This window comes from Lagopus muta, chromosome 4 (genome assembly GCF_023343835.1).
Source record: "Lagopus muta isolate bLagMut1 chromosome 4, bLagMut1 primary, whole genome shotgun sequence".
NCBI lineage: Eukaryota > Metazoa > Chordata > Aves > Galliformes > Phasianidae > Lagopus > Lagopus muta.
Window position 1 is genome coordinate 5436910 of NC_064436.1, and position 26697 is coordinate 5463606.

Here is a 26697-nt window from a genome sequence, read left to right on the forward strand (position 1 = left end):
TTTGCTCGTCACAGAGATTCATCCTGAAATATGATTTCAAATTACAGGAAAGCATTTGCAACAAATGAAATGAGGAGAGATAAGGGTTGTGCCTGAAACGAGACGCTGGTTAATCTAATCTATTGTTCAACTCACAGGAACTGCATATCTTGGTTACAGAAATGCCAGGCTTTACTGCACTTGCTTTTGTTTAATCATACTCAAGGAACAGCAAGTATTACAGCATATTTACAACTCGTTTCTTCATGTGGGAGATCATAAAGTGAAATATGCAAGGAGATAGCCTGCATTACTTAGTAGCAAGCTCCATTTCAGAGAGCATTTTCCAGTGTTAGCATACATAAATCCAGTCTGCCAAATGCTACTTCATAGCATGCTGACCATCCCCTTTGTTTTCAGCTGTTAAGTCACATGAAAAGATGCTAAAAAATGCAGTGAGTTCTTGCACGTTATGACATTTCAAAATGCAGTCATTGATGCAGGAATTCATTTGGTGGTAAATAAGAGAGAATCTCAGTCACAAGATTGCCATTGCACTCTGATTTGAAAAAGCCTGTTGTTCCTCATCTCTCCTACTAAACACATCAATGAGCTGTATGTATTCAGTTTACCATTAACTTTCCAAACAATTCAGATTTTAACAGATAAGATTTTCCCAAAAAATCCTCACTGAGAATACTATTAATACATTGCCCTCACAACCCTACTCCCACCCCAACTTCTTTCAACATTATTATTTGATCTAGCTTATTTTCTCTCAAAGATCTGTTAGTTTTGATAATTCTTTCATGATGGGGAAAATGTGATTTTATTCTCTTAAAGATAAACTAAAAAAGGAGGGGGAAGAAAAGATGACTTTTTTTTTTTTTTTTTTTTTTTTTTTTTGCCATTTATGAGCTAGGGGCCATGGAAAAGATCCAAAAAGACTGTGCTCTTTTTTTTCCTCAAAAATAAAAGTCACATGCTTGCAGATCTGTATTTTTTTTTCTTTCATCCACAAAAGCAAGGAAAATTCCACTGCAGAGAAAAGCCAAAGCTTTAAATCCACGTATTGGCAGGTGAAAAGGTGTTGGGCTCCTTTCTTGCCCATTAGTTTTGGCAAAGAAATGAAGTGACTATCTGAGAAGGATCGCAGCAGTGCATTGCACCTTTCACGCTCAGAAGAACCATGAGCAATACCGACTGCAGGGAGTCACTTTTTCCTACATCTGACGAAGATTAGTGGCTGGAAGAGAGCAGGAAAGAAAAAATAGCTATATATGTTGCATTCTGTTTTTGTTTTGTAACATTCAACGCTAAGGAATGTCTTCTTTTTGTCGTACACAGATGGCTTCTCAGAAGAATTTTTTTCCCCCACTAAATAACTGAAATAAGTAGTAAATAGTGTCATTACCATTATGCAAAGTTGTGCATGGCATTCAGGTACTTGCAAGTACAAGAACATAGCACTTAAAAAGCCTTTTACAGAGCTCACTTTCATCTATATAACATGAAAACAAAATCAATTCTGCTTAGAAATAGCATAAGTGATCTAGTAATTGAAGCTATCTTTACAATACGGCTTGTGCAGTGACAGGAGAAAATGCAAGATATTTTATATTTTCTAGAAAATAGCTCAAAGGCAAAGTGAGTGCAGCCCTTTGAGACCTGCAATAACCTACAATGAGGGCAACAGCCATCACACAGAAAATATAACAGATGGCAGCATGGTTGCCTTACTCTCAGATACAGGTTACTGAACAGATGCCTTTAGGGCTTAATATTAGATTTCCTCCCCTCCCCCCCTTCTTCTAGAATATGGCATAGCTTTGCACATATGCTGTTTATAAAACAAATGTAAAACACCACAGGGAAATGAGTAAAGTTACAAATGGCAAAACATCAACAGAATTTCAGATTTATGGAGGATAATGTGATTATCAATATTGGTAGTAAGGACTGAAACGTAACCTTACCCTTTGCAGTACACTGTGTTCATTGTACATTATTTTGAGATACGGCACCACAGTTCAAAAAGCAGATGTGTAAAATCTGTTAAAAGCCCTCCATTTGCTTTGCAAGAAATGTCAGCTACTTGATAGGTGAAAAGTCACATTCCTTGCTTACCAGCTTTAAACACTCAAAAACAGCAAGTGTAGAATGGGTAGAAAAAATGCCATGCAGGTTCAACAGATAGGGAGAAAAACAGTGATATACAGTTAAGATAAGGATTTTTACAGATATCTGAAATGTTAGATCACACAGGCAAATAGACCATCCTTTAGTGAAACAGCAAATAGCTGAGAATTATTTCCAGCTTCTAATGTACCACAGAGTTCACAACTGAACAAGATATCAAAGCTTATGTAATCAGTAAGTCAATTTGATTATTCCAATCAGCTTCCTAACAGATTCAGTCTTGATGGGTTGCTGTGATATGCTACAGGCTCACTAAGAACATCAGATTTTTCAGGTGCTGGGTCTTTTTTCTGGGTGATAAGACAAAGATCCTGTGGTCAGTAAGACCTGAGTTTCAGGCCATGCACACAAACCAACATCTGTATTTGTGTACAGATGAGCAACTTTCCTAAGTTTCTTTTAGAACAAATTATAACTAGAAAATACAGAAAATACAAGAAACACCTTGAGATTAAGCAAGTCTCACTTTTACAACAGAACATCTCATTTTTCAGATAGGTCATTTTAGTAAATGTGTCTTAACAGTTGTATTTGTTCTACCAAAGCTACAATCCTTATCCAAGGATGTAGCAGTGTTTAACAAAGATCATAAGCATTAACAGGATCATTGTCCTGATCCAAGGAGCATTATGTTTAACAAAGAAACGAGCTTTCTGGTGTTACAATGAAAGCATATTTCTTGCAGTACAGAAGCATTCTGGTGAGAAGCATAGCAAGGAGTGGGTACCATTGCACAAACACCAAACTCCTTATAGGGGAAGAAACTGTATTCTTACCAGTCTAGATAGACAAACAGGAGGGAAGACTGAGGGCTAGTGAAAGCTGATAATTGTGTGTCAGAATACTTGTTGTAGCTTACAGCAAATAATTTCTTATTTCACAGAAATTATGACATATTTTATGAGAGAAACAAGGATTACCTTCCACTGAGGCTGAACAGGGAAGGTTTGCTTTTATTTTACTGTAGTCATTTTTTTAACCTTTTATAGACTATTTTCTCTGCAGCCATTTTCTTCGAGTCGTGTGGGCATTTTCCAGTACTGTAAGCAGTGGTTTGACAGGGCTATTTAAGGTTGGTGGCAATTCATAAGAAAAACAGATTTCATTGGCCATCCAACAAACCTTCCACAACTGCTGAGGAAATAAATAATTTACGTAGGGGTGAGGAAATAACGTTAGCAAGAGGCTGTTGTAATTTAGTATATGACTCTGTGAAAGGAGAAGTTTCTGCATCACCCTCAGAAGCCAGTTTCTCTTCCTGGAAGATAATGAATGGGGCGTCAGCACTTGGGTCATCTTATGAGACTTATTAAGAAGTATTACAGAAATTGAACAGTAACAAGAGAAATGAACTGAAAAAGAGAAAAGCCATCCAGCCTACCTACAGAGTGAGTGTTATACAACTAAAGCTTTCACCTTTTTCTCTTTTACTACCTCCAAATATTCTACTACCATTGTAAGCAGACTGGCATTAACTGATTGATTTGTTAATAAAAGGTTTAAACTTTAACAAAAGTCTTCCAGATTGATACTTACAAAGAAAGGCTGCATCATGAGCTAGTTAATCTAGATAGGACAGGATAGTTCACAGAAATCAATAAAGGATATTGTGTAGGTCTCCATCTTCATTAATCACTACAGTGAGGTAATGAACAGCACGGAATGATATACAAGGATTAAGCTCAAGTGGAAGCGAGACAAAATGTAACAAAAGAAAATCAAAACAATACAACTGAACTATGGTCAGTGATATGAAAACAAACAAACAAACCAAACCAGTAAATTGAATATTTAAAAATTCAAGCTACTTAATTTTTAGATAAATCAGGAAAACATAGTCCATGAAAGTAACACAAGTGTCACAGAACACAAATGTTGAATGAAAGAGTAGCTGAAAGAATTTTTGTTTGAAGATGCAAGATGCTCACATCAGCCAACAAGAAAAAGATCTGATGGTAGCAGAATATCATGTTTCCTTTCTGGGCATGCAAATACAAAAAAGCTATAAAAATTATTTACTAAGTGAAAGGTAGTTAGAGAAGAGTAGCCTGTATGGTTGATTGCTAAAAAAGAGAGAGGAACAACATGGAAAGAGCTGGCACTCAAGAGACCAAGTTAGGACTTCACAATGCTCTCCAGGATGCATATTGTGACACTGTAAATATTGGGAACCTGTAAATCCCAAAGGAGTGCAGATCAAGTGGAATTAACAAAACCCTGTGAAGGGAGCTGAGTTTACCATGCAGATGGATTTATTTTCAATGAGCATCTCCTAAAGCAGATTGTTTGCAATCCAGAAACAGAAAACATAACTTCCTCCAGTCTCTTCTTGAGTCAGAGATATTGTACGTTTAAGTAGTAAATACTCAAGGAGACCTCAAGCTTACAAAGCTCCCCTTTCTTTTTATGCCTGCATATGGAAAACTGGGGAAAAAGAAAAAAAAAAAAAAAAAGGTGCCTGCAAATGTAGGAAACTCCTTGTTTTGACATTCAGACACTATCCTGCCTTGAGCCAGCAATAAAAATAAAATTCAGGCTCCATGGTTTGTGATAAAACCCATCACCAATTACATGCCTCATCTAGTTGAGGAAAGGTAGGCTGACTTCTCTGGAGAAGTACAGCAGCTGACCTCAGCCTGCAGGGACAATTGATTCTACATTTAAAGTACGACAGGAGGCGCATCATAAATAGCAAAACAAATGGAAGATATTTGCAAATGATTTTTTGCCTCTCTACCCACTGTCTCTTACCCAAAGCTTGTACTATATTGCAGATTGTAAATTATTTTAGGAGGAAAAAAAAAACCATCTGGCTAAAACTGATTGCTCTTCTTCTGTTTGTTACCAGACTGTGTTAATGGTGTGCTTCTAAAGAAAATGGTCTAGCTGTCTTTCAAATCCACTTCAGCCTCTCAGTGTTCATTGTCTTTGTAGAAAGTGACATTTTCAAGAGTCACTACCAATGTATTGCAAGTACTGTTTTGAAAGCCACAAGGTAAATATTTTGTAAAACTACATACTAGAAAGACCTCTCTTTCCTTCTGCCTCCTTTCTTCTAAGGGCACCCTAAGGCCATATAGTCCAATATATGTAGTTCTAGTTTTAGAAGAGGAGCAAATTTGCCCCCCCCAGCATGCTGGCTTGGGGTGTTTACTGGAAGATCATCCTGATCTTTTAGCAGAAGATTGCTGAGAAGGGCACCAGGTAATTTCACCACTGGCCAGACACACCATTACAAATCAGCCTTGAAGGATATGTTCACTGCTAATGTTATGGATAGATATCTTGATTACAAATGTCTATTCTGCTTTCAGATAGTATGTCTAGACTAGAAAAGAAGTAGAAATCACATGACAGTAATATCACAGGTGGACAATGTCTAAATGCTTTTTGCTTCTTACATGGAACACTAAAGCTGGTGAAAAAATTGTTTGCTAAAGGCTCCACTTTCATTATTGCCCTCTCAGCTGGCATTCACAACAGCCCACAGAATCAGGCTAGCAGTTGCTCTGTTACTTCTCTCTAAAACAATTTTCAAGTATTTGCATCAGCAGCACAGTAATCCCCAATGTAAGGGACCACAGTAAGTTGAAGGTTCATTTTGACGTCCCCATGCACTTCCCTGTGCTCTCCATTACACTGCCCAGGTAAGTATTTCTCACAGACACACCAGGAAGAAGTGTAGTTTGAGCCAAGCTGATGCCCTTGAGGATAGGGGCCGTCGACAGTAAATAATTCTGATCAGTAACAAATCAGTGACAAAGCACAGATCCAGAGAAAAGTACTTGTGAATACGAGGGCAGAGCTCTCTGTGCGAAACTCATTTTTACCCCTGTCAGCCCCATTCAGATTGATGCCATCTTTCCTGTTACTAAAAGGATCCATATATTCTTCCAGCCACCGGCTCTGACAATTCTGCTGAGAACTATTTTTCCCAGGACGTCATTATAAGTTTGCCTTTAAAATGAGTTATAAGTATCTAAGCCTGAAATATGCCAGAACGGCAGTTAAGGAAGTTCAGAGGAAGAGAAAAAGGTGCTAAGCCTGTCAAGCTGAGACAGCAGGGTATTATGAATGCAGCTCCCCAGCAAATCAGTCACAGGAGGAAGCTAAGCAGAAAGCAGCACTCCTATTGAACTCCACAGTAAATCTGAGTGAGGAGCACTGACTGTCCACTAGAAAAAAGTTTAGAAACTTTTTAGTGAGACCATCAAAGAAATTATTAGGCGTTAAGCCCAAAAACCAAGGTCAGGTAACTCTTAAAAAAAAATCCAGTGAAATTGTCCCCATCTCTTTATAAATTTGTCATAATAGCACAAAATTTAAAGCTGCACAGTCGACCATATTGAAAAGCAACTGAGAAGCAAGGAACTCAGGTCTGCACAAATACTCAGTACCAAAGTCTGGGTCTGAGTAACTGAAAAATAAAGATGCATGAACCAGACGTGATTTTCCTTCCTTCAGAATGTGTAAAACTGAATACACCATCTCTTTCAGATAATACATTACCTCTGATTGGAAGTGGAAGAGATCTGATTAACTAATGATAGTTCTTCATTGTGGGCTTATAATACGTATAAAATTGATGCAAATAAATGACAATAGAAAACTCATTTCAACAGTTTCAAGCAACCCCTTTGCCGGTGTCCTTGGTAAAACTTCCTCGTAAACTAGAAAATACAAAATTCTTTTGCTCTTTTTCCAAACAAATGCATATGTGAACGACAGCACACTTGGGGAAAAAAAACCCAAAACATAAAAGCCTCAGCCTTGAGATTAAAGCCTTAATCTCCATGGACTTTAAACTTTGCTCGCTACAAAACGATCAGAGAAAAGGCTGGTCAGTGCTAAGTAGAAGGCTTTTAGCTCTCCAATGGGGACAGGCCTGGTGGGTGTTCAAACGTGACCCGTCCCAGACCTCTCCTGGCCATTGGAGAAGGCCAGTTAACCAGTCACCAGAGTTCAGCTATGCATCAAGTTTGTCTTAGTGAGGCTTCTTACTTCACGTGTTTTAAAAAGAGAAAACCAAACCGCTCAGGACCACTGCAGCAGATCCATACATCATAGAAAGAGGACAGCTACTCATCTGCCCTCCTTAGCAAATAGCAAAGCTATTTGTCTTTCCTACTGATTTTCATCTGCTGCTTCTCCAGCACTAAAAATACCCAAACACAAGTTTGCCCAGCTTACTGCTTGAACAGCAAGATGCTGGCATTGTCCTTGTGGTTCAGTCTCCACTTCACAGAACTAGACCATGAAGTCCTGAGTGTGAAATACATTGCCCTCCCACCTTTCTATAAAATGGAGCATTAGACCCTGTCAAAATTTTCAAACCAAAGCGCTTTAAATGAGATGAAGTCGACCATCTGGCTTTGGGAATTTAAATGATTTCCTGCTCACATTAGGTATTTAACTATAATTACATCAGTATATCTGAAACTTTTTACTATATCAACAACAAACACACCATTACCCTCTTTGTCTTGAATTTCTTTCCTTCCACATCACTGCCCGGTCCCAGATGTGCTGCTCCACCGTCCCCATGCAGTCCACAGTTTCACAGGAAGAATTTGGAAGCCTGAAAAGTTTCCTGAGCCTCCTGTTAGCATCAAAGGGGAGTAGGATCAACCTCCCCATGTCATGCAGCTCTATCATCCAGCAGCAGAGCAGCATGGGGGATACAAAGACAAGTGAGTCCTGTTAGCTAACCACAGCTGAGGACACAGCACTGATTTATTGCTCAAGGGTCACAGTGTGCCCATGGGCTCCAGAAGTGGTGTGTGATAACAGATGTGGATCACATATGTTAATGTTCATTTTTTTACATAATTTTCTAGCACAGCCGCTTTGCCACAGCAGGAACGAATATAAATCTTCCTGGAATGGACATACATTGCTCCTCTATATATATATTATGGCCCAGCTTAGATTCCTTTGCTAATAACTGAATTAGATGGCATTTACAAGTAGAGAACAGTGATTTCAAAATCCTTTCTGGGCCACCTTCTGATTTTTGTTTGTTGTCTTTAACATAAATACAGATGTAAAGATGCGAGAACTTGATATTTCTTGTGTGTGCAGGGGATTACAGTCAACATGCAAAGGAGCGTCAAACCTGTGAGGTGTTTAATGTGTGTTGTCATTAATTTGTCTTTATCTATTTAAATGTTCATTATTTCTACTGAAAATCACATGCAAGTTCCTTAGGAAGGGACTTTTTTTTTCCCAAGTGGGAAAAAAAATTACCTGTCCAACAGCAACTTATAAAGTGGCCATGAAAAAGATTCAGGTTTTGACTGGCATTAAAAATCTGCCAGGTGAAGGATTCAGATCTTACAGCAAAGTTAATATTCAGTACTTATTTCACAAGAAAAGTTGTGAACTTTGAAGCTGTGTGTGGACATACTCTGCAGAATTCTTTTGTCCTTAAGGCACATTATACTGTATAGACCTATAGCATCAATCAGAGATCCCACGAACCACCAGTGCATCGCAGCACCAGCCATCACTAACAGCCATATTTGTGTCCGAAATGTGAAGCTGCTCACACCCTGATTCTCTTTACTGCTTAGCCACAATAACTTTCCCTGCTGACAGCATGCAATGATTAATTCTCAAAGAGCTCTAGAAAGGAAATGTTTCCCAAATACTTCCTTAACCATCTCTTAACAAATTTTGCTGTCAGGTTTTCAGTTGTTTGGTTGTCTTCGCAGCATTTAATAACTTGTTTCCTAGGCCCAAGATTTTAACAAGATTTCTGGTCTATACATTCTCACATACAACAGAACATGGCTTTTTCAAGCTATTGCACAGACACATTAACAAACTCATACTGCTTGTGTTAGAAGCAAAAGGTCTACTGATTTCTTTTTTCTCTCATGCACTGAAGCTCACACTTGTTCTAGGTGTCCTCAAGGCCAACATGAAGATACAAACTGAATTCGACCCTGGCTGAGCTTGCCCTGCCCATAGATACATGCTGTATATGCCAAAGAAAGAAATGCACTGAATTTGAAGAGCCAAACGAAGAAAGAAATGTGAAGATTTGACTCTAATAATTAAAAAAGTTTGGCAAAAAGTTTTGTGTGGAAATTGCACAAGAAGGTTTCCCTCACTGCAGATGAGGTCTGCAGCGCTTCCTACTGTTAGCAAGGCTAACAGTAAACTAAAGATATTTCTAACTTTGCCAGCACAGTCACCATGGCATTATAATACTTCATTAATACTTATATAATTATGGGACCAGGCAAATGGTGGCAAGCCCAGTTACACACAAATTAAATTAAAAAAAAAAAAAAAAACCAAAAAGCAAAATTAAGTATTACATTTTTGTATGCCTCTATTTGCTTTATGGGGGAAAAAAGTGGCAGAAAGAAAAAGCAATAAAATCTTTTAAGATTGCTTTGGTTAAAAAGCCTGAAACTTCTTTTTTATTTTTTATTTTTTCCACTAGTAATAAGAAGTCAAGTAAATAAGTTTCAACAAAACTTGTAACATTTAACTGAGGCTGAAATAAAAATCCAGATTTTAAAAGGAGTAGGACATGAATGATTACTCATGAAAAGAATATATTTCATTTGAACAACTATAAAGGCTTTGCTCTTCACAAGCATGATAGAATGAATTACCACGGATTCCTCTATGTCTGTCAAGTGCTACGCATGCCATATAACTTATTGAAAGAAAAGCTTACAATTTTCTACGTTTTTTAATACCAATGGATGCAACACTTATGTAAGATTTTACACAGAATACAAATTCCAGCCAATAGGTCATGCTTTTCTTTTTCCCTCTTAATCCAGATGTGGCTTTTCAGTCCTAATATTCAGCCAAAGAAAGAAAAGGTCAAGGAAACTTCCCGGGAGATCTTCTGTGTTTGAATTCCAAGAATTGGCAATGAGGGTCAACAGTGGCAAGACCTGATTACTTGGATGTCTGACAAATTTCAGGAGGGAAGCCTACTTTCAAGAAACAAGCCAGAAGAACAAGCAGGATAGCAAAGGAAAGATGAAGTAAGAGGTAAAAAATAAGGTGTGAAGTGTAAGAACACTTACTTTTTAAGTCAGCTGCAAGTTCCCATTGAGGATGTGGCTGGCCATCTGTTGCTGCTCAAATCTTATGTGAAGGGTCTTACGGGAATTGCAGAAAGAGACCTGTTGTGCATATGAAATAATGGGACTGACAGTAACGTAGGAGTTTCCTGATAGCAGTAGTAATTCTTTAAAAATTGAAAATAAGCAGTGGAAAAATAGATGTAACAAGGGGGAAGGGAGGGAGCAGAACCCAAAGCGTGGAAAACTTACTTGTGCTGTAGATGACTAGAAGTTATGAGGAATAATAAGAGAATAGAAGCACGGTGAGTAGTCCTCACAATGAAAAATAAGCCTCACCAGCAAAGTCACTTTCTGAAGAAGGAAAAATGTGTTACATTTTGGCGTAGTTAGAAAAGATATAACCGAAAATCATGCCTGCTCCCTCTGTAGCCAAGACTATTGCTTCTGAAAATGTGTTGATCGCTTCCCAAGACTTCTGAGGAGATGCCACCAAAAGGTTGACTCCTAGCATAGAAAGGATTCGCGTGAGCTCTCCTTTGATTCTCAGACAGCTTCAAGGGGAACAGCTAGCATCTGCTATTGGCTTATATAGCTCAAAGATTGGAAGCCATTTACTGCTGCAGGACACCTGACTGGAGGCTAGCAGCACAGCTGTAAGTATTCATTTTCTGCAAAAAGAGGCAGAAATGTTACTGTCACTAACGGCCTGATTCTGCTCTTGTTTGATTGTTACTTTTCAATATGCATATTTTTTCATGTTTGTATTCCATGTATTGACCTTCTGAACTCCTTTTAGGGAATAAATAACAAAGTCTATTCTAAAAACAGAATCTGGTCTATAAAATTCAGAGGGAAAGGCTCAGATTACCACCAAAATTAGATCATATGCTGGATAACATGCTTTTGCACCAGACAAACAGAAAAACGATCTATTTGCATAAAAATTAATCATTCTTGTTTGTTTCATTCTTTATTATTTGCAAGGCAGTATCTGCTAGATAGTACTGCTCTAGTTGTTATGCCTGTTATTAAATGGCTGTTTTTACAGCCTTTGATAAGGTAATGAAAAAGCTCAGTAAATACTGGTATCTTTGATCAGCTGTGTCCCAGCGTAAGCATGCTGGTATTCTTACAGCATGCCCAGAAATATTCTAAGAGCCAAGTGCATTTGCAACTCCAAAACTCAAGTGGATCTGAAAATCTTACACCCACTTTCTCTAAGTCTCCAATGACTTTACCACACTCTAACACAACTCCAACTTGGATACATTTACACCAGCACTCAGCGTGCTAGCTTGTTTCTGTCTTCTACAAACACCTCCTACCTTTGAATGGCCTCTAATTTACCTGTAACTTTTTTAGACCCACTCTATCCTTCAGTAACAGGGAGGAGTTGCAAATCAGCACAAAGAAGCAGTATGTAACAAACTGTTCTTTGGGTTTTGCTCTCATGTCTTTTCATTCCCTCCCAAATAATTCCTCATAGTTCTTCTTTGTCATTGAGCATTCAAATAACACTCCTAATGAATTCTGTGTACAGATCTAACTCATTATCCAGTTCTGAATCAGAAATGTTTAATTTAGATCTTGCCACAAGTGTGAAGTCAGTGCATGAAAGAACTGATTCTTTCATATGAATTGATTCTTACTTATGTCTACATAAACGCAGCAGATATTATTACTAAACATCCCTTAAGCTTCAGTTGGGATAATTTTGAATTTAAATTCACCTTGTTAGTGTGCGTATTTTAGCAACACAACTATGAAGGCATTCAGAGAGCTCTGGAAGTTTTTCCTGCAGTGTTTTGATGCAGTAATCATCTCAAGATCAACGTTTTGGCTCCAGGATCCAAGCAGTGGAAGTTACTGAAAATCAGAGCTTTCTGAGGGAGTAGTTGACAAGCTCTAAAGTCAGCATTCCAGAAATAAAGCATTGGCTATGGACAGGTGCAGACAGATCACAGGACTAACAGAGCCCTTAAGAAAAACACTGTGCAGGTTCCATACCTTCACTAGAGGACTATTTTTCAGATTTCTGCCTTGTTTTTTTTCCCCTTTTATGTCACTTTTTTCCTTTTTCTAACATCTGGGCCAAGAACACTTTGAAAGTGAAGCAGTCAAATTAGAAGCCAGCCTTATAAGCACAACATTTGTTTCTGTTAGAGGTAGACAATCTGATGGGGAAAACGAATTTATTCTTTTTCTACTGACCAACCACAAGAAATGTTAAGTTGGTGCACCTGTCAGAGTAAATGTCTTTGAAGAAAATAAAGAACACAGAGATGCCACAGCTGTGGGACGCCTATCCAGTTTACAGCACATTCCTTTTTCCTCATGATCCAGGGAAGTAATAGCAGCAGCAATACCACAAAGCCTCTGGGGTCATGCAACTCTCACTCAGCAAATCCCTCCTCCGTGACAGAGCTGATCCCTCCTTAGAGAGGTGACAACACAGTTAAGCGGCTGTGGGGATGCAGTGGGCAGCACAGCACAGAGATGGGACATACTGCTCAACAGGGTTCTGAAAGCCCACACTGCTCACCTTCGTGGCATTCACTCTGATTCAGAGCAACTCTGACTTAAATGGCCATATACACAGAATAAATTAAGGTTGGAAAAGACCTCCAAGATCATCCGGTCCAGTCATCAACCCATAGCCACCGTGCCCACTAACTACACCCCTCAGTGCCACATCTCCACGGCTCTTGAACATCTTTGGGGACAGCGATGCCACCACCTCCCTGGGCAGTCTGTTCCAATGCCTCTCTACACTTCCTCAGAAGAAATTGCTCCTAATACGCAACCTGAGTGTCCCCTGGCACAACTTGAAGCGAATCTCTCTCATCCTACCTGAGTGAAGAAGCTGATCCCCAGTTTGCCACAACCTCCCTTCAGGGAGCTGTAGAGAGCAGTGAGGTCTCCCCTGAGTCTCCTTTTCTCTAAACTGAACAATCCCAGCTCCCTCAGCTGCTCCTCCTAAGACTTGCGCTCTGCTGCACCCTGCACACCAAAGGACATGTGGGATGCACGGCAAGGCTTCTATCAGCACAGAGGAAAAGGCCTGTCCTTGTAGTGTAGCAAACAATAGAAATTTCATGCTTTAATTCCTGTTGCTCAAGATTTATAGGCCTTTTCCCAGTTGTTATTTAGTGGTATTCCAACTACACAATGAAAGAGAATTTAACATAAACTGACCTCTAATTAACAGTAAAAAACACATATTACAGATTTGGAAAGGGGAGTAAAAATAGTTTCTTTCACTCACTTTTTCATTATAATTGGAATCTGAATATGACCAGGGAACAGTTAAGCAGGCAGCCAGTGCTTGTGGTACAAGTCAGATGTATGAATCAAAAGAGAAAACTGTAAACTGAAGGATCTATTTGTCAGCTGCTTGACTTTCAGACATCCCATGTGCCAGAACCATTTCTTTTATCTTTACAAAGCCAATACAGGATACTTACTTATGTGGCTATGTTTTTTTCTGCTACTGCTGGTTGAAATGAAAATTACTATGATAAGAAAAAAATAGTGATGAATTTATACTATGTAATTATCTGTCTTAACGTACACGATACGTGATTTTCAACGGCATTATTTCAGTTCTGCCTCCTGAATTTAAGTAAATCGACATTGATGTAAACAGCACCGGGCCATTCCCTGCACTCGGTCGGGCAAACATTTGTAATGGATGCACCAGGCTACATCTGGGCAAAAGTCTGCTATGTTTTCCTTCTGAGGAACTCCCTGAAGTGTCAGTAACATCTTCAGCAACTGCCCACAGGTACTTTGTGCCACGATGCTGCTGTGGCAGCTGCATTGGTGTCAACACTCACATGCTATTCCTGACGTGAACGGCATGCTACAGGGCTACAAAGCCTTACAAAATTTGAATGGCCCTTAGCAAAACAACAAACCCCTCATTTACTAGGAGTCTTCAGAGACCTAGGTTCCAACAGAGAGAAGGCAAACCTGTCACACCCCCTCTGGATATTTCTACTCCTTATTAGAACAAAGTGAAGTATGCTCAACAGACCAGGCTAATGCCCCTTTAGTTGGCCTCCATTCCTCAGACTATGAAGCCACACAAGCTCTTGGCTGCCTATGTGAGATAGCCCACGTGGTTTTATTTATGTACATAGCTTAAAAGTCATAAGCTGGTCACTATACTATTTGAACCCTTAAACCTCCTTGCTTGCTTTACTGTGCTTTTTCACTCAAGTTCGCTTGCACATCAGCAAACTGGTATTAACATCCTGTGCTGCTGCAGATGCCATTTCACACAGTGCAGCCAGCCTCTCATCTGAGTTTGCACTAACATACAAACTTGTAAAATCCATTTGATCAGTCAATCGTAACTCGTGACTGCAGCTTTGTACAAATCTTTTCATCACATTCAGCAAACATGAAAGCCACCCAAGCCAAAACAAATAAATGAACTTAAACATACAGCTCTACTTGCCAGGCAGCTGTCATAGATGAGGTATTAAAGATTGTTAGTTTTTAACCACTTCTTACTTGGTGGGGAAAAAAAAAGGAAGAGGCATGCCAAGATTATGAACCAAGATTAATTTTATAGTCATTTTTTGCTTTGGGAGATTTGGCTTGAAATTATCATGGTGACACATTTAACTATAGATTCTGTCTTCATCAAGAACTCATATTTACACCAGAAAACAGATGAACTTCAACACAAGCAGAACACAGATTTTGTCTTAAAGCCAGTTTTAGTTCCTTATCACCAAGAAGCACTAAGGAATACAAATGTAAGTGTAAAACTGAGCGAGCCCCAAATAAGTTTTACATAATACTTCAACGCAATTGATTCTTACTCACAGTGCACTTCCAAATATCCACATTACTCTCCACCAGGAAGGAAAAATATTTCAGCATTACGTCTGTAAAACTGTGCTCTTAGTTACAGCTACTGCTTTATTGTCAATTTCTGTTTGACTGTTTTGAAAGAAAACATCAGCCACCTCTGCTAGCTTTGAAACAAGATCAACTAAGTGTTCTGTCCAACACTACTTCAGTAGTGCTTAAAATTGTGCAAACTGTAGCTTGGCCCTCCAGCCCCATCAGGCAACTGGAAACTCATCACAAAAATCACAGACCCATGGAAGAGATCCAGTCCTCTCTACTTCACACAGACTAAGCCCAGCAGACAACACAACCTCACCAAAACCCGTCCTTACGTAAGCGGGTGAGGTAAACAACAAAATAGGAAAGGTGTCTGAGAGTACTCCTAAAAATGGGTATCTCATGCTAATAAAAAGACCTACAGTGCACACTCTCTTTGCCTTGATGGGTATAGGCAGAGCTTTAAAGTTGTTATTTGCCTGATTAACAATACAATAGCAGGATGTGCTGTTGGCTTTTCTGCAGTCTTGGAAAGAATAATTAACTTGCCCTACTTTCAGACAGGTAACTAAAATGGATACCACTCTCTGAAGTTTTAATCATCATTTTCTATGGGGCCGTATGGGAAACTGGTGAAGAGATATAAAACTGTTTTTTTACTACTAATAAAGCATAGAGATTCTTCTTAAAAATTGGGACACTTTTTAAAAAATAGGGCATTTCATTCATAAAACTCACCTCTGAGACATCAGACAGATGGCGTAGTGAAGTCGTCTGTTCAGGAAGCAGTTCAATCTGGAACACAACAAAGATTTCAAGGCGAGGGATCACCTCTAGTGTGGGAACGTTCCTTTTCTCTTCTTGCTCTGGATCCATAACCTCAAGGAGTCATTTCTTTCTACTGCCATTTTACTAGCTCAACTAACAACTTGGCAAACCGCATCTACTCCTGTACAACCAGTACAATCAGAGTGGAGTTCTACTCGTGACAGAAGGTTACCCTGTTACTTCAGCACACAGGTTGGTCACTGTCTTCAAGAGTGGGATTCTCAGTTGTTTTGCTCACTTTTCAGATATCAGAAATGACAAAACTGTTAACTGTTTCAGCTGAAGGTTCTTCCAATCCATTAGACTGTTCTTCAGTTCTATTTAGATCTGTTTCTTCAAATGGAAATTTGGAAACAAATGACGCAGCATCCACTAAACCAGTTGAATCAAAACTGTGGACTATTTGCCCATTCTATGTTTAAGTTGGTAGAAAAAGAGTAAAAATGATTACTGTATTTCAAGTAAACTTGAGCTACCACAGCTCTAAATGAAATTTTTAACAGCATTTGGAAATAAAAGAAAACATATGCGTTATTCTAATGAAGAAACACTGCAAATACAGATGTTTTTAGTTTCCTATGAAACATAAAATAACTCTCTAATTTTATTATTCCACCAGGGCACTTGATTCTTAAATAATTATTAAAGAAATCCAGTTCTTGTAAAAAATTTCACACTATCATCATGGTTCACCTTCTCAGTCTTGCACAGAAATCTGGTTTTGTACAAGTGAATTAATGACAGTAATTCCCTTGCTTCTAAACTAAGCATACATTTCTGGCTTGACCTGAAAAAATAATATTCTCTTGGGTGATTATGTAATCATTTCATTGAACTCAGTATTCCTTTTCAATGAAGATGAGAATTATATTTTCACACATTCCAAGAAAAGCAGAAAGATTAATCACCGTCTGAAAATCCTCCACATTTATATATTTATATTTGCATATCTATGTACATAACAATGTGCACAACCATAAGAAAAAAAGAAACGGCAAAAGACACCATAAAAATCATTTATGAAGTTTTAAAAATCCTGGGCTCCCTATTTCTGCCTGCCTGCACTTGCATACGATAGAAGGAAGCAGCTTTTGATTAGCTTTTCATTTCATATTTTAACCCTCTGCCTTCATTTGTTATACCTGCTCTCGATTTCATGCGTTCCTTTCATGATGCAATGTGGCAGCTTACAATTCACAAGAGCAGAATCAACGTCGTAACATTAATGCACAGACTCATTTACCTTCCGCCCTGCAAGGAAAGATGCCTTCAAATAAAGTCTTGAACTGTACAGCTTTCCCCGTGAATGAGAAAATTCAGATTTTTGTTGTTAATCCCTAAGTTTTGGACCACAACAATTCTTAAAAATTACTCCCCAATCTCCACTGCTCTTTAGTAAATTTAGTTTACTGAGTCGTATTTGTATGACACGCAGTTGTGATACTCAAGGACTAAAATCCAGGTTGATCTCTTCCTTTTCTACGTGGAATTTTCAGGGAAGAAACGACACAAACTTATTTCACGCTCTTTTGTGCAACAGCTCATTTTAAGCCTTCAAACCGTAATTTCATTAGCTATATAAACGACAAATTTTCTTTTTATGCTTTAATTCCCCACATAACGGGATTTAAAGAAATGATTTTTGCTTTGCCATCTAATGAAGTTTGGTTCTAACAGGAAAATAAAAAAGACAACAAAAACAACAAACAACAAACAACAGGATTTGCTACATCAGCCAATAATGACAACAACTTATCTTCAGCTTCTTTATTTAAAATCAATTTATATATCAGTTAATTTCATCCATAAGAAACTGTTCTCTGATAAAATCCCGTTGTATTGGACTGGCAAACCCCTAGCTATTTTTATTTTAAGAAAATAATACACCTATGCCCCACAAATTATGACGGAGTTTAAACAAAAGTACGTCTCTCTTAATTATATAATGAAGACAATGCCACAGAAGTATATAACAAATCTATAGAAAATTCAGAAAAAAAATACAGAAAAATAGAAGTCCATAATGGGTTTTGCCTCAATCCAAAATTATTTACTGGAAATAAAATAATAAAAAATGCTTATTAATATAAATAAATACATGTTTTTATAGATGAAATGTATCTGAAACATGATTTTTTCTGTTTCATAATTTCAAACTATGCAAAAATTCAAAATGATGGGCTGTGTTGGCAAAAAAGTTGGTTACAAGAGTCTTTATTTTGCAAACTATACAGAAACAGTAAAAAATAAAATGCAGTATACTTTTCAATATCACATAGGATAAACATTAAATTTTGTATTTAATGTGTAAAAATTAATTCAAATAATAAACTGATTTTCCTTTTAATTACTGACGGGAAACCAGTAATCCAGTTTTGAAATCATACAACCTGTAGTATTACATTATACAGGTCAAGTCAACTTTATTGTGGGCAGAAAGCAATAGATGTGATATGAAGATGGTGGAGTCCCAAAGTTTCTACACAATTAATTAACATGCTAACATAAATACAGTGATTAAAGAAATTTTCTCTACAGTCAAATCTTAAGTGCTACTCTACACAATAATTATGATCTAATCCACATGGTAGTTACATAACAGTAGGAAAAAAAATACCCCGTTTTCTTCATTCCAGCAGCAGTACCTATACTGGCATTAATTTGGTAATTGGGTGTGCTCAGCTATTGCCTAACAACCTATACTGGTATGCATGCTCAAGTCTCTCTATCTCTATTTTTGCAAGGCACCTTTACAATACTTTCGCTAAGTTTCTGCACTAGTAACAGAAAACAACATGAGTTAAGATAAAGATGCAAAACTATTTCCTGAATTTAGAAAATAAAAGGTATAATTATGCACTTCTTAAAAACTATGTTGGGCCAACTGTCAATACTCTGAAACACAGTCATATATAAAGGTAATATAATTTTACTCAATTTTTTCCCCATGTTAATTATTTTATGGTAATCTGATTAGAGAGACATACTGAAAAACAACAAAGGGTGAATTAATGTTTGAGTAAATAACCTTAAAGCCTAGACAACCTCGACATGAAGAAAAAGAAAGTCAAGGAAATGTTTAATTTACAGAATTAGTGCTCGTCTGTGAGACTGCTTTTGAAAAATCCCTTCAAGAACCTAGCCGTGTCCTATTAAAAAACAACTCCAAATGCAAACACAAATGAGGACTTTGTTCATTTTTCCCTCCTGTTAATTTTTCTCCTTACCTTTGGTTAATTAAAGGCTGGTAAGATGCTACTTGTGCATCAAAGTTTTTCTCCTGCACCGTGTTTTTCTTGTGTTAAGCAGGCAACTTGCAAAGCCTGCTGTGCCTGACAGAACTGAAGTTACAGTAAGTGTCCTGAAGAGGACATGCACAGGGTCCAGGTAAGGGAAATAACTTTTCACAGAAGTTTTAAAAGAACTGGTCTTAATAGTGTATTTTCTACATTATATCATTTATATGTTCAGTAGCACATAACATTTTCTTCTTCAGGCTACGCTTCCAATGTGTTTTCTTCAGCGCAAAGGCATTTAAAAACTCAAAAGCACATAATATAATTACTCTTATTTAAACAGAAAAGTCTATGACTCCAGCTGCAATGTTCGAAATAATCATACAAAATATACACATTTGTTAGAATCCTTTTGATCTTGAAGAGCAAAGGGATTTTGTGAAATGTACTGTGAATTTTAGAAAGATACAATTCATCCACCCTCCTAATATCATCAAATATATCCATCGTGATCATCGTCGTCATCCACATCATCATCTCCTTCATCTTCATCATCGTCATCAATTTCATCTTCATCATTCATTATTTCATCATCATCATCTTCATCATCTGTCCAGTCATGGAAATCACCAGAAGCAAAATCCCCTGACGTCTCTAAATCAATAGCTGAAAAGGCATGAGAGTTACACAAGAGACACACAAACTCTATCATGCATTCATAGAATAATATGTACCATATTTATCAAGTAATATTCATAGGCATTCGAAAGAGATGCAAATTACTTACTTTCAGGAGAATCTCTTACTTTAAAAAAAAAAACTTTCACAAAGAATATAATTACACAATAAAATATAAACACTATCTTTTTCTTTTTTGTCTTACAGGAAATCCACATCAGTAGGGATGAATTCCTCAATTTTAATAAATAGAGATGAATGTCATGGACTTGCAGAAACATAATAAGCTCCAGGAAAAGAAAAAAGGATCTAAGTCCTACTTACAGTTCAAAATAAGGACTAGTGACAAAACAAAGTTTGTTTCTCAGTTCTTACATATCATCTTTAACTACCTGGAACTGCACAACTACCCAGAACTGGATTAGATGGAAAATTGGCCTGAACAGGTATGTCAATTGCTGTAACACTGATATGTGTTTAATTTATCCAGTATTTCAGGCTACGCTCCTCTGCAAAGGAAGGGAAATGGAGAAATGCAAGGCTTTAATTGCCATTTTTGATGTCTTGGACACGAAATAAAGGTGGAATGGGAATTCCTAGAAGTTGCAGGGCTTCTTAGAGGAAAAAGGGAAGAATTAATGTACTGAAAACTTCTGGAATTCGTTCCAGCAAAACAAAAAATCCAGCATGCTGATTACCCAAAGAGATGCCACCAAGCATTTCAGGGTATTTGTCTAATACTGTTATAGGTAGTTAATTTTCCCTAAGTTTACCTACACCATGAAAAGCACAGACACGAGGTCTATTAACAAATGTCACAGTCATAGGAGTTACAAAGACCAAAGAAATAAAAATCACAAATTGTATTTACATCAAAACCCACGTAGTTGCATCCCATGCCTGTTCTCTGTGAAGAAATTTTTTTTTATAGCCTGGTTGGCCATCAAAGCACGTAACATCTCCAAATCAAGTCCACAGAAGTTTCTTAACTTACCACATTCTGCCACACCATTTGTTCTGGATCCTGTTACTTCATTGCCATATCTGTCAACGCACCAACACTGCCCTACACTTCCATGGCACTGACTTGGTTTGTAATATCCATCTTCATCACATAAGGGTATGTACTGTCCTGGAATATATAAATATCAAATACAGACATAAATGCCCCTTGATCAATGTAAAAAAGGTCACTTTCTTCTGCCAGATTCTGTTATGCAGCAGTGACTGATAAGCAACAGAGTACAGTGGATACCAGCTTTGAACTGCTTAGTCTCATCTACAATCTTTCATTTTGGGCACTCTCATTTTATTTATTAGCTTAAATTCCAATTATACTGTATTCTATTATGTTATCTCACATTCCACTATCATATTTAGTAAATTACTTTTCTCCCTTAGCTCGTTGCTGCTGTTTTCTTTTTAGGCCAATCTCCCTATCTTCTTCCCTTTTTCCCTTCCCTTCTGCCAGGATGTTGGTCTCCAACCCATTACTTAAGGAATTGGGCCCAACCAGCCCAAGAACAGTGACAAGTAGAGACGTGATCATGGACTTATCCTCTAAGGCTGTATAAGTCATGGCTTTTAATTTACAAGGAAAGACATCTTTTTGAAAGAAAATTTAAAAATGGACAAACAACACTGTACAAAACACTTAGAAGTACACAGTTACTTGAAACCATCCTTAGCAGAAATACAGTTTTGACTACTTTGGGTCAAGCCTTTTATTGCAGCTTTCACACTGAGGCTAAGAGCAAAACGAAGATCTTGCATTTTAGCGATATTAATACAATATATACTGATTAACAAGAAAGATTTCAATTGCTTAAAGAAGGATTCAAGTAAGGATCAGCAGAGACACTCTATAACCATAAAAACATACTTCCTATTAGGTTAATAGAACAGACATTATATCTTTCAGTAGGTATGGTAATAAAACTAAGTTTAATAGCTTTCAAAAACGTCATAAATTTTGTTACTAGAATTTACTGTTCTCTATCTTTGCTGGATTAATATTGATTTTATGTTGCTGTTTCACCAGGATTATTTATGTAAGCAATAAAACCTTCAAAAGAATGATCTATGGCTCACCTAGGAGCTTCTTTCCTCCTTGCTGCTTCTGAATGTTGCTGAGTTCTGTCTGGCAAGGTGGGTCTAAAAGGACATGAGAAAGGTTGAACATATTACATGGTATCTAGGAAGAAAAGCATATGGCTAAGTTTTCAGTTTGCTACATTCTCTAACTGCTGATCTTAAAAAACACACAGCCCTTACCTTAGCAGTCACATTCTCAGCTCTGAAAGAGAAGAATTAATCCAGCTTGCCACAGCTCTGGAATTAGGAAACTAAGCACAGCCACGAATTAGAGCAGAAAGCAACTGCCAGTTAACCCAGCTGTAAGTGAACATCTGGTCACTAGCACTGACCATTTCAAAATGTTATAACGAAACAGTAAATCTACCACACCCTACTTCATCAGTATACAGAAATCAATCTTACCCTTTCATCTCTGTTACAAGTCATGTTCAAGTTCTGAACTTCAAATACGGCGTTAACTACGTAAAAATGTTCTTCACTGAAATTTGCAAGACTGGGGTTCTATTGCAACAATTAAAGACCAATTCAATGGGCATGAAGCTCCTTGTTTAGCAATCTAGTTAAAAACTGTGCCCAAAACTTCAGGTAAGAGGCAGAAGAGGTAATATGATTTCCATTAGTCAGAGAGATAGCTCTGAATCATTTAATTTTCTGCTCTCTATAAAGTCAGAGTACATTCCATGAACGGGAAGGAAATAAGACACAAACACACATCCATCACTGCTGAATAAATTTTGAATCCAGATATTGCATACATTGCACCACTAGCACAAAGGTATTTCTCACTCTGAAACAGTATTAATATTCATAGGTTTACTCACATGTGTGTCTTCATCTCTAAGTGTTCCCAGACTATAGTCTGATAACATCTCTACTAGAATCTCACATGCTATTAAGTTCATTTTTCATTTGAAGACACTCTGGTTATTTGTAATATATCTTTTCCATGTTATTTACTCAAGGCTTCCTCGTGAAACAACTTCTGTCCACGCATACAGAAAACACATCTAAGTTACTTCAAGATCAGTAAGATCACCTTAGCTTTGGACACACGAGCAAAGGACATTCTGAGCAGAAATCAGTCACTGCGCAGGCTAAAAAAAACCCACTTCAGTGGTCCAAGTCCAAAGCAGCCTTTCCTGAATTCCACCAAAGGAAAACAAGTATTCTCATCATGTAGTCAAGAGAGAAAGAATTTGGAACGCAGCTGGGAGAAGCAGAGGATTCACAAAAGGGTGAAGGACTGACAAAAATGTAATATCCAAAGAAATCTTTCTGGCGGGAATGCTCAAACATCAGTGATAATTACATAGAGTAACTGGATCAAAAATAAATTCATGGTCAACGCAGAGTCTCATCATCAGCATAGCCTGGATACACCAATAGGCTTTTGAAACTATTAATGATGTCTTATCTAACAGAACAAATATAAACTGCAAGAGATCAAAAACCGCTCATTAAGAACCACTTGTTAATTTTTCTTGGCTTTATACTTTAAATGCTCTTTACATATCTCATACACTAAAAGATACATACAACTTTAGACTGCCCTCAACTCGAATGATTACAGCCATTCACACAAAGAAGTCCCACAGATCAGAAGGATCTATGAAAGAAGATGGGAACATGCAGATGAACAACTAGCCTAGCAAGAAGATACATCTACTGTGTTCTATGGAAAAAAAAAAATGTAAATTAGAAATGCATTCATATATTTTATAAAAGTGACAGGCTATGCCTACAAAACCCCTTCAATTACAGCTACAGATCAGGGAGAATTAGAAAAAAAAATACCACTAATCAAAAGGTAACAAGGCCATCATGACAAAGCTACCTACACAAAATTCTTTATAGAAGCTAAGTCTTCAAGATACACATTTAAGATTTGCTTCTCAGGATAAAAGTGGCAAAACATTCTTAGCAATTAATATTAAAAACACTCTTGTGCTTAGAGCTGCCAAGAAAGCGGCAGGCTGGAAGCTCAACTGGTTTGTTGCAGTTCATAGCTCATAATTTTTCAACCCTTCCCAAACGATAATGTTTCCCTCTTCATTTTCTTCCACTTAGTTCGTGATTTTTGGAAAAGCTTTCTTCTAGGTTTCTGAACTTAATTCAATACAAAACAGATTCAGTGGAAAACCAGCCTTGGGAGTCATGACCAAAAAAGATTTATTCCGTACAAAAATTATTGTTGAGTCTTCCTTTGAAATTGAAATGAATCTGACATCAGAAAAGCCTTTCTGATAGCCTGAATGCAAACAAGAGACCCCACCATCTCCATCCTCAACCTATTTCCAGCAACGTGACAGGAATTTTCTGACAAAATCACTGCGTTGTTCTGAGTGATTTATGAACCACTTACTGGCCACCCACATTTATGCAGTCATCCAAGTACTGATGTACACCAGAGTATCTCATGTTGTTAATGCTGGACTTTGAGACATCAATATTCAGCTACGTCAAAAGGTGGTGCAGGGCTTGTATGATAAAGCTTTGGTTTACAAAAAGAGGTACGTTCACAAAGCAATGGGAGGAAAATTGATAGATGTGACAGAAAATATCTAGGATACTTAACAGTAATGCCTCAAGGAGCTGCTGCTCAAATAGTGAGCCTCCAGCTTTCAGATGCTCTATCTTATTCAATTACAAAACAGATTTTCCAAGTATCAAGTAGATAATATTTTGCAGATCCCCTAATTCTTGACATGAAAGTTGTCACGTTGTGTCTTGTCTCCAATTGCAGTCAAGTATATATAATTGATTATGGACAACTCAGGCTCTAGGTATAGAGATTTGAAGTGGTCAATACTGCACTTCCAGAAACCTTCCTGGAGACCTCATTTATACAGCCCACATTATACCTTCTTCTCTAACCATCTACACTCGTATTTAATACCCTGCAGGCTCAAGAGACTGATGCAACAAATAAAAATCACAACATATACCACTATTCTGCAAGACAAACTAGTTTGAAGGTCACAAAGTAGTTTTTTATTCCCGATAGGCAGAAGAGCCTGTAGGAAAAAGACATCCAAGATAAATGCCAGACTAACAGACCCACACAGCGGCCTGCAGTAAATAAATATCTATGTTCCAAGCATTAATACTCCCAGTAAAAGTGGTTACTCTCCTACTCTATTTTCAAGGAGCAATGAAAACAAACAAACAAACAAACAAACTTGTAATACTGATAAAGTACTAGAAGACATAACCAACCTGTAAAGAGGCCAACAGTGAAGTGCCTCAGCATTTAGTTAAGAAAGAAGTGTTAAATTAATGTCAAGGACCAAAGAAAAAAAGTTCTGAATCACTTGCATCAGTGTTAGTTGAAACCAGAGGGCAAGAGGGACCAAAACAGGTGGGAAGACAGCAGAGCACTAGGAAGTCCAGATTCTGAAGTACTGCAGAAATGCTGAGCTGCATTTACAGCGGGACAAGGCCAAGAAAAAAAGCAATATGCATCGCTGGGCCTTACATAGGAAATTAAGCAGCAGCCAAAGTGGGAAAGCTTTTACAGGAAGAGCAAGACAGATGAGATTTGAGTACTGCAAAAAATAACTTGTATTGACTAGATGTGAGTACTGTGCAGTAATAGGGCTACTGCACTTTGACTCACCATAATAAAACTCCAGCAAAAAGAAAGCACAAAGAATTGCAAGTAATTGTCTGATCCAAACAGTCATGAACTGATAAATTAAATGACACAGTAAGAGGCCTTCTCAAATGATGACTTCAGCAAAGATTATGGAATTCAAAAATAGTAAAATACAATTTCCATCCCAGTATGATATGTATCATTAACTAAGTTTTGTATTCACTTCAAACTTGGTTAATCAATACTTCTGTAAAACTCTAAGTGTACCCAGAAAACACCTATTAAGTTCAATGAATAAGACAGCTGCCTTCATGATCTGAAGCTTTCATCTTATTATAGTGAACATCAGAAAGAAAATACTGAATTTCTCTACCTACCCACTTCCTTACTATCTGCAGCAAAGGCCTAGTAAAGGGCCTTATTTCTATTCTACTCGTGGAGGTAAAAGATAGTTAAACTTGAACATATTAAAAGATGCTACAACACAACAAATAGTGATTAGATAATTCAGTAAGTCACGCACACTGCAAGTTCTAACGTTGCGCGAGACAAGAAATGACAAAAGACTACAAGCACTCAGCACTTTTTTCTCCTTACACCTTTAGAAAAAAAAGACTTTGTTAAGTGTTAATTAGAAGAATTATGTAGCCTTCCAAAGAATAAAGACGTTTATTTATTAGGCTCATTTGGGGTTTTGTTTATTTTAAAAGCCAACCAAACAAAACACTCTATGTTCTTTACTTAAGAACTACTTTGCTTGGGTAATGTTTGATTGACTAATTTTGGTAGCACTGACTACTTACAGAAATTAGTATTATTCTACAATAAAGCAAGGTGCTTGAAAGATTGTTAACTTTTTAGTGGTAAGACTACCAAAGGAACGAAGCAAGTTACTATACATCTAAAGAAGTGTAGTTTTATTTTTGCTCAAATCTACTCAACTGCTCAACGTTGCCTGATAGATCTTTATTTCCACAGAAATCAGAGCCAAACCATACGTAGTGAGTGTTAATGCGAATTTATCATGGAAGTTTTAAAAGTGTAAGATATAAAAAAGAGAGATATTAAATTTCAAAAGCATTGAACAGTTTCTGAAATTTTCCACTGCATCATCAATCTTCCCTCCTGCACAGTCAACATCTGTAGAGATTTGGATCTGAGTTGCTATTTA

The 26697-nt window shown here is 37.5% G+C and overlaps 1 protein-coding gene across 4 annotated transcripts in view; it reads right to left on the minus strand.

Moving 5' to 3' along the window:
* Nucleotides 1–19606: 19606 nt before the first annotated feature.
* SPOCK3 (SPARC (osteonectin), cwcv and kazal like domains proteoglycan 3) overlaps nt 19607–26697 on the minus strand; it is a 162413-nt gene continuing 155322 nt past the window's right edge. For all 4 annotated transcript variants that reach the window (XM_048941101.1, XM_048941099.1, XM_048941100.1 and 1 more), the window contains 3 exons: nt 21926–21988; nt 20829–20966; nt 19607–19822 (listed from right to left, as the gene is read on the minus strand). In XM_048941101.1, coding sequence (XP_048797058.1) covers nt 19650–19822; nt 20829–20966; nt 21926–21988 — 374 coding nt within the window. In that variant the 3' untranslated portion in view covers nt 19607–19649. The remainder of the gene's footprint in view (nt 19823–20828; nt 20967–21925; nt 21989–26697) is intronic.